General features: G+C 31.7%; 1 protein-coding gene across 8 annotated transcripts in view; it reads left to right on the plus strand.

Moving 5' to 3' along the window:
- Positions 1-9,496, plus strand: part of LOC136971043 (ensconsin-like) — a 44,286-nt gene extending 34,790 nt beyond the window's left edge. For 3 of the 8 annotated variants that reach the window (XM_067265534.1, XM_067265540.1, XM_067265541.1), the window contains exons 6-15: positions 76-331; positions 528-686; positions 1,020-1,631; positions 2,246-2,476; positions 2,550-2,665; positions 2,778-3,037; positions 4,756-4,936; positions 5,004-5,117; positions 5,221-5,729; positions 8,108-9,496. In XM_067265534.1, coding sequence (XP_067121635.1) covers positions 76-331; positions 528-686; positions 1,020-1,631; positions 2,246-2,476; positions 2,550-2,665; positions 2,778-3,037; positions 4,756-4,936; positions 5,004-5,117; positions 5,221-5,729; positions 8,108-8,360 — 2,691 coding nt within the window. In that variant the 3' untranslated portion in view covers positions 8,361-9,496. The remainder of the gene's footprint in view (positions 1-75; positions 332-527; positions 687-1,019; positions 1,632-2,245; positions 2,477-2,549; positions 2,666-2,777; positions 3,038-4,755; positions 4,937-5,003; positions 5,118-5,220; positions 5,730-8,107) is intronic. The other 5 variants (XM_067265547.1, XM_067265555.1, XM_067265563.1 and 2 more) reach the window with 5 other exon arrangements.
- Positions 9,497-9,545: the final 49 nt, after the last annotated feature.

A 9,545-nucleotide genomic window follows, 5' to 3' on the forward strand; every position in this document is an offset into this window, starting at 1 on the left:
ATAAATATACTTTTTTTAAAAAAGTAATTATTAAATTGTGTAAAATAATATTTATTCAGAATTATTAAATTACAGGATAGGAAAGATGGCATTTTAAAACAAAGTTTTGAACAAGAAGCAAAACTTGAAGCAAGGAGAAATGCTCAGAAAAATTCTTTATCATTTGCTTTTGGAAGTTCTGGCATAGATAACAATATAGCCTTTAGTGATGGTCATCACCCTTATCATGGGTCTGAGATACTCTTCCCTATCATACGGCATATAGACGACAAAGATGTTATAGGTTCTAAAACTCAGGACACTTCATCTTATAATTTAATACAAAAAATTGGTATTTATCTACTTTCAGTTTTGTTTTTTTAGTAATAATTCTTCATGCATTGCCATTTTTATTTAGCCTTTATTATTTTAAGTTGATCTGATTTTAATTTGAATCTTTGTATAGTTTTATTTTTTATAAGTTTTTATTATCACCTGTTAAAAGCAATACCTATAGAACATGCTGAAGGAACATCATCTATTTGCAGTAGATACCAGTATTTCACCAGTAGCTTCATCAGAATATCCTCAATACGAAAATAGACAGAGGAAAAGAAATTGTTTATCATTTGCCTCTAATCAAACTAGGGCATGTCTGACATGGTCAGATTATGTACCATTATTGACAACCACAAAAGAGAATGACAGTAGGTCATCACTTACTGTTTATCTTCGAGAATAAGCTACATTCAAATGCCTGTTATGTGCATGTCATATTTTCTACTTAGTGAATGTACTTCTATTAATATGCAGTCTTGTATAAATCTAAAATTTCTTTAGTTATTCTTTCAAAAATTTTAGTATCTTCTAGACAGAAGTTAAATGTACTGGAAATCATTTTAAACTTTTGCTATCTCAATGCTTGCACATTTTCATTTTTGATTATTCTTGACTTCTAGAATTATGTAAATATATGTTTTGTATTAATATTATGTATTAAGATGTCATATAAAATTACGATTTAATTTTTAATTATTCAGATGACTGTATGTCAAGGAGTATGATTATTAATTCAACAAGTGTGCGTGGACGCAGAAAGACAGACTTAGTTCCAGCAGTGCCTTGGAGCAGAGCTACCGTTCCCCGAACAACTTCTCCAGGTAATCAAGGAAAACGTTCAGTCAGCATGAGCAGACTTGACCAGCTAGCTCAGCCACGCCGACATTATGTTGAGGCACGTCAGGAGATTGGTAAAAATGCTTCATCCAGTGGATCGCAGTCTTTTTCCCCAAGTATGAGTAAAAGCATGTATAATGTAAATAGCCATAGACTTGCTAATAGAAAACTTAACTGTGCTAATATGAGTGCTATGTCCAAAAGCATGTTGCATTTGGCTAATCCTACTCCCATTGCTTCAAATGTAAGTTGTGCTTCTGTAAATGTTCAGTCATGTTTGCCTGCGCATTCTTCTCTTGCCAATAGCAAACGTTTGTCACAAAGCATGATGCATTTAAGTGTTGCTCCTCGTCCCACCCGAGCTTCACGTCTCCGTGCGGAAGCCCTTGCTGCTGCCCGTGAAAAAGGATTTTCATCTTCTATGTTGTTGTTGAACAAGAATGATGCATTTGGTTCTAAATTGTCTCTTGCCCCAGGTATGATTGTATATTTTTGCATGTGTCTATGTATTTATACTTTATAAAAGCTTCTAGGCAGTTATTAATAATATTTACCATGTATGTCATAAATATTTGCATGAGTTAATAAATCAAAATGCTTAGATCCACTTAGAATTTAGAAGAGTTGATGGTTGAAAAGGTATAAAAAAGATTTATGTTTTATCATTAGAATTATTTATATTCTCCTGGTAGCAGAATTTTACATAAAAATTAATGTCTTTAATTTTAATTAGAGTATTTTAAGTATTGTAATTTAAAACTATAATTCAGATTAGAGTATTCAGAAGTTCATAATAAGTTACATGTTAAAGGTTTTTGTAAAGTAAATTTATATTTAATATGTTTAAATGAGCGTTTTTAGTGTAATAAAAATGGCTTCAAGACAATTTTAATATTTTACTCATTTTTAAATATGAATTATTGTTTTTTTTTTTTGTTTTAAATTATAAAAAGTTTTTTGTTAGATTATAAAAAGTAACTTTTTTAGTTATATATACATAAAACAAAGATATAGATATATTTGTACATTAGATTTATTGGATATACAAGTATTTTTTCTCATTACTGGAAATTGTTCATTTATAATTTAGCCATGCGTAAGGAAGTATCTCATTCTCCAGCTCGACCACGTAGTTCTCTTTCTACTGCAACTGAACCCTCTATGCAGACTCAGCAACCAAAAGTTACTATGCGCCAGAAAACAACAAAATTAAAACCTCGGCCCATTAGCATTGCTGGAACAATACCAGATCATTCATTAAAAAGTTCTGTTACTGTTCCAAAAGAACAACAAAGGCCAAGTAGACCAATTGAAAAGAAAGGTACTTGTTTTAAAAGAATTAAAAATAGTTTTAATAAAATTTAAATTAACTGATATTGATTTATTTTTCATAGCTTCTGGATCAGCTGCTAAACCTTCAGTAGCTAAAGTTACATCAAAGCCTCCAGTAGCTCAGAAACCAAGTCCAACAAGTGCAACAATTGTAGAAAAGAAGGATAATGATAGCAAGGTATAAATTAATATTTAATATTTGTTTTTTAATACATGAAATGTCTTACAAATTTGCTTTTCTGTTTTAATTAATATATGTATTTTCTAAAATACAAATGAATGTTTTACAGTCTGACCGTAGCATTTCTCCTCAGCCTGTAAGCTTGCCTCCACAACCAAAAACTGTTGAACAAACTGTTGAACCAGTTAGAAAATCTCCTTCACCTCCAAATATTCCAGAAAGTAATGAAGAGGAAATTACAACTTCAAATAAGCCCAGAATTACTTCTGAAGAAGAAGCAAAAGCTGCACTGCAAGAAAAGAGACGATTAGCAAGAGAACAAGCAGAAAGAGAGGCAGAATTAGAAAGACAAAGACAGGAGGAATTACGGTATCAATATTTATGTCAATTACTAAACTAAAAACGTTTTCATGCCAGAATTTTAAAAAATTTCATTTTCTAAACGCTGGCGTGAAGTGTACTGTATGTTCATTATAATTAAAAACGAAAGTTTTATTTGGATAATTAAACTTTTCAAATTCTATTTGCATTACTATATACTATTCTGTTAACATGTGAATCAATAAGCATTTGAAGAATATTATACAGTAAAATAAAATTCTGAATTATTAAAAAATGAGTAATAAACATGAAATTACATTTTCCTTAATTATATGAAACAACAAGAGGATCATGTTGTTAATTATAGCATTTCATATATTTAATAGAAAATTGTTTCTTGCAAATATTTCTTTCTTAATAGTTTAGAAAAATTATTTATTCTAAATTCAAGAACTGCAAATATTTTTCTTATCTGCAAAAACTATTAAAGTAGCATTTAGATTTTAATTTTGTTTGCTAAATTTCAATATAAAAATTTGTTTGGCATTTTTGAAGAAATAGACAAATTTTTACATAGACTAGATTTGACAAATGGGTCCAAAAAATAATCGTTTCTTATATTTCTCAGATATTTAAAGATCCCATTTATAGAATCAGCCTTTTGTATACACAGGGTGGGCCAGCGAAAACGAAACGGCAGAGTGTTCGTGTTCGTCCAAGCAAAGCGCTCGGACAGGTCGATTTTACTCTCGAGGGGACATCTTTTGCAATAAAGTTTTTGCGATTCTGAATATTAACTAAACAATCATTTTTTTCGAAATAAATGCTTTTTTAGTTAATACAAAATAAATAAGTTTTTAAAATTTTTTGTCGTCTGTTGTATTCAAAATCGCAAAAACTTTATTGCAAAAGATGTCCCCTCGAGAGTAAAATCGACCTGTCCGAGCGCTTTGCTTGGACGAACACGAACACTCTGCCATTTCGTTTTCGCTGGCCCACCCTGTATATGTTAAAATGTAATTATAAAAAATCCAATAATGCTATTAAGCATAAATAATTGACTTTTCAACAATAATTTAGAATAGTGCAAGCTATATTCTCTTACTTATATCTTTCTAAAGTTGCATATTCAGCAATAAATCATTATCAAACATAATTAACTGGTGTCAAAATCAAAATAACAAGTCACTTTTACTATGACTTGACAGTTCTTCACACTACAAGAATTCGAAAGTTTGAATAATACAAAATTTTAAGGAAAACTTTTTAAAAATATTATATAAATTTAAAATGAGCAATTATTTGTTGTGACATCATCACAATGCTGGGCTGCAATTTTTAACCATATTTTTAATTTATTTAATTTAAAATATATGCTCTCCATTTCAAACTAATAGTGTCTTGCTCCTGTACATCATACTTCTGCCAGCAGTAGAGTTGTGCTAGTCATCTATCCAACTTCTTTCAGGGAAAATTTTTTGAATTGAAATAATGTGATTTCTGGTCCTGACCAGAAGTTTATATAGTTAATCTGGGCCTCCTGCCCCTAATCTTTCCGTATCTGGTCTCAGCTATCTAATTCTGTTCTCGAGATTAAGGAAGGACAGACAGATGGATTATAGTGGGAATTTATAAGTCTACAATTTTTTCAAATTGCATCCCAATTAGATATTATTGTTTATTGTAAAAAATTGATATAATCTGTTTGGATAATTTATATTTACAAAGTCTTATACAATCTTAGTTTATTATGTATATGTTTACAGTCGATTAGAAGAAGAAAAAAGAAGGAAAGAAGAAGAAGAGCAGAAAAGATTAGAAGAGGAACAGCTTAGATTAATGGAAGAGTTAAGACGACAAGAAGAAGAAAAATTAAAGAAAGCAATTGAAGAGAGGGAGAGGAGAGAACAAGAGGAACAGAAGAAAAGAGAAGAGGAGGAAAAATTGGTTTGTAGCAATAATATATTTTTAGTAATGAAAGAAAAACATTTTCTACATAATGATTTATTTATAGAAGGCAGAAAGAGAAGAACAGGAGCGGAAAGCACGCGAAGAAGCAGAAAGACAACATAAGGAATTAGAAGAGAGATTGAAAAGAGAGGAAGCTGAGAGAGCTGAAAGAAAAAGGGTAAAAAAATATAGTATCAAAATTTATTAGTTTAAAGTAATTGCTAGAATTTGTTTCAAAATTGTGAAATGAGAATAGTACACTAAAAAGTATATTTCTACAGAGAGTAGAACAAATAATGAGTAGAACAAGAGGAAAAGCTGGTCAACAGCAACTGGAACCATTGGAGAAACCTGTAGGCAATAATACACTAACAGAAACCACATTAAAATTAGCAGCTTCTGGACAGATACCTTCAAGTGTTCTATTAGCCATATCGTCTATTCAGGACAAACAGAAAGATGATGCTCCAAACAACAATGTGTTGTCTGAGAAACTAAGTGACAATAAAAAGGAAAGCAGTGTAGAGAAAGAACAAACTGTTGTAGATTCTAAAAGTGTAGAAGTAAATGGCAAAAAGTCTACAGTCACAACAGAAAGCACATTACCTGTAGAGAATTTTAATAAGGTGACACCTGACTCCAAACAAAGTTCATTTATAATGATAGACAATGATAAAGCTAGTGATAAAATTGATAGCTGTGATACATCTGAATGTAAAGTAAATGCTGCTGACATTCAAACCAATGGATATAACAGTAATGAAGAAAAGGAAGTAGAATGTGTCAAAAGGTAAGAGAATAGTTAATGTTTTTGGAATTTATTGCATTAAAAATCAAAATTAGTAATTTGCCATAATGAAATTTGCATGAAAATTATACATGTAAAATATGTAGTTATAAATTTGTCAATTATTTGATGATGATAATAATAATAATAGGAGAGAAAAATATCACAAAGGCGTTAAATATGTATAAACACAGCTATATTGCTTTCGATGTGGTCCTCAGGCAGACAATTTCAAATAAACTTTTTTTTTGTTTCTTTGAGGTCAAAACTTATAAAGCAGGCTGGCCACTGAGGCTGCTAGTTAATAAAAGGAGCCACCCAACCTACTACCTTGAAAAGGCACTTGCCAAACTACTAAGTGGGCTCCTTCCTCTGTCCCCCCTTGTTACATCTTTCTCCATCGTGGCTAAAGCATCTTTATCTGCTGTATTAGATAAATTTTATCATAATAAGTATAGTTTCTACAAGATGGATGTTGTTGCTCTCTACCCCTCGGTACCTCAATTTGAGGCTGTTGTGGTTGCCAATACACTACTCATCAAGGGATGCTTTTCAGCGCAGCAAGTCTTAGAGATATGCGAGGCATTGCTTTTTGTTACCGAAAACAGTTATTTTCGGTTCAATGGGAAAATATACCTGCAGAAAATGAGGGGTCCCAATGGGCTCACTGCTATCTGCTATACTAGTCGGAATTGCTCATGAGACATGTTGGGCAAAGGGTTTTTAGTTTTCCCCTCATGATAGCATACCCATTGATATATCTCAGATACATGGACGATATTCTTGTGGCCTGGCAAGACATGGAGGAGGATTTCCTTGTCCCTAAAAGCTTTCTTATGAAGGTTTACTCTACCATCAATTTTACCTGGAAAAAATTGTGTTTTTAGATCTAAACATCTAAATGCATGGAGTGTTTAACTTTAAACCTCCTTGGTTGGCGATGGATCGGTGAGATCTGTTCACAGTGTCACTGGATGGTGTTCTTCGATTTTCTACCTTTTCTACTTGTGTTAAGCGAGTGGGGGGTTTAGTGAGGTCATCAATAAGACGTTCGCAGTATCATAGCAAGACCAACCATCAAGAAAAATTCAACAAATTTAATAAAAACAAAAAACTACAGGCACAAATGTAAATGCAAGGAATACAGTTTTTCTCAATAGTACAAATCACTAGTATGTGTTGTTATTATTAAGTGAGCATTAATCCTACCAAATACTATTTCTGACCGAGAGAGAGAGCGTACATATCAATTATCATACCGTGTTGTCAACGGTTTTTTTGGAAGCATTTCTTGGAGGATGGAGGAAGGACATTCAATAGGCTTTGGGCACAAATTCACAAAATTATAGGCAATTCTCTGGACTTTTTGGACGATCGCCCCAAAGATCGGTGTGCTTGCGTTATATTGGGATCCAGTGTGGGAATCTCATCAGTGACCTTCATCATCCAGCAATGACACATCAAAGGTGTCATTGCTGGATGATAAAAGTAAACAAAATTGCCTAGTATGTTATAACAATTAATTGTTAAAGTATGAGAAGTTGACACTTAACTAAGATTAAAAGGGAGAATCTAAAAACAATTAGAAGAAATAAGAAACCCACCAGGCAATTCCATTTAACTGCTTATTGTTGTAACATATTTGTGATTTTTTTTCATGGGTCAATGTGAGGGGGAGGACTTTGTCACTTTGATTACTCTAGAAACATGAATTCTTTAATTGCTTGCTGCTAGTTAAGTTAAAACTTTAGAAAAGCAGTCCCCGGATTCTCATAACTTTTGAGTGTTAAATTTTCTATGTATGGCTGCTAGTTAAGTTAAAACTTTAGAAAAGCAGTCCCCGGATTCTCATAACTTTTGAGTGTTAAATTTTTCTATGTATTGTAACCTGTATAATAGAACATTTATATATGAGATAATTAGAACTGATTGTTGTTTTATAAGATCCAAATGGAATAAATAAGAAATATATTTATTTGAATAATAAGCTATCAATGTTTTTCTCCAATTATGTGCATCCAACAAGCATATATGGTAGGAAATTTGATTTCATCCATCCCAAAACAAATTCATGGGTACAAAGAATAAAAAAGCACATTTTGATAATTAAGAATTCAAGAATAAATATTATTTAATAATAATTTTTTTTCTATTTGTTAAATGTATACTGTATGTTGCATATTTTATGAATCATCTCTTGAATGGGTCGTTGTTGTTTGGTAATTTTGATACTAATTAATTTAAAAACAAAGAATAAGTGTTATGTCAATTTTTCTATTACAGAAGGCATCTAAATTATAAATATAATTATATTTGCATATAATAGAATCATTAAAAATTTATCAGAAACTTTTAAAAGAATTTTGTTTTTAATGTTTTAGTTTGGAGAGATTAGAATCCTCTACTCAGGACTTGAGGAAGATTAGTCAATCATCGTCAGGTGAAGAAATAACAGACTCTTCCCTCGATCAAGTGATTAATCTGGAAGCAACAACTAATGCCACGGAAGCAATCAATCAAAATGAAGTAAACCTGCTCAACAATGCCGACGATATAAATTCTAACAGAGTCCCAGGAAATCCCCTAATAGCTTTCGAAGATATCCGACAGAAGGAAACATCAGTTACAGGTTAGATCCGATTCCAATGCCTTGGCTATCACTTGAAATGCATCCACAGAAGAAGAATGCCCTTGATCCATCAAACGTTTTCTTACGTACACTAAATCTTGCTACTGGAGGCAATCGTAATTTATTACTCAGTTCGCAGATTCTTTTTCAGGCGAGTAAAGTAAAACTAGAGAAAATAAGACTATTCAACGTAAACAATCAAAAGGACATACCAGCTTTGCACTTGAAATATTGTCAACTCACCCTATATAGAATTTAGCAAATAAAAAAATATTCTTCCTGTCGAAGCAGGTTAAATTATGAAAATCCATTGTTAGATTGCAACGCAAATATCGAGGCCAAATAACTTAGTATTAATATAAATATTTTGTGGAGCTAGGATTGAATTTTATATTCTGTCAAGGGTTGCAACACCCATTCCCAGATAGATCTGATCACAATGCAATGCCCCATATTTGTTTCCTGTGTGGTTTAAGAGTATGCTCTAAACATCTTTAAAATTTACATTGAAATTATACTGTTTATTGTTAAAAAAATTTAAGATATTGGGATACAAATTATTATTTTGACGGTTTTTGAAAACTCTAGTCCACGTCTTTGTTTGGATGACGTGCAACGACCAAAAGACCACACACGATACAAATGCATGCTTTTTCACTTTTTTATTTCAAGTTTAACTGAAAATAATTTCCAGATGCTGCTAATAATAATAATTTTAAATTATGAACTATTTAATTTTAACAATTTTGCTGGAAAAAGTCTATTTAATTCTTGTGTGTGCGTGTTTTATTATTTTTTTAACAGATCTGTCTAGTCTTTAAAAGTCATATAGTTTTTTAATCGATTTTTCAAACACGCCATCGGTAAAAACACAAAGAAGATTATTGTAGATCGATTATTTCCGCAGCTATATTTATAAGAATTATGTAGTCAACCAAAGAGTTGATTGGCAAAGTGCTTCCATATGTTTTGGGGAAGCTTTCTCCTGTGTTGTGGGAATGAATGCCTGCTTGTGTTTTTATCTGTTGGAATGCGTGTCTGGCTGTTGTGTTTTTGACGGGTACAGAGCGAACCACTTTGTGCATAACATTTATTTTCGCCGTGTACTTGTGTACAATAAATAAAAATCAACTAACAAACAGTTGGTGCATTTTCTTAAATTAATTTCGTGTCACTTTTCTGATGATGAT

This window comes from Centruroides vittatus, unplaced genomic scaffold (assembly GCF_030686945.1).
Source record: "Centruroides vittatus isolate TY-2023 unplaced genomic scaffold, ASM3068694v2 contig_1050, whole genome shotgun sequence".
In the NCBI taxonomy this organism is placed as follows: domain Eukaryota; kingdom Metazoa; phylum Arthropoda; class Arachnida; order Scorpiones; family Buthidae; genus Centruroides; species Centruroides vittatus.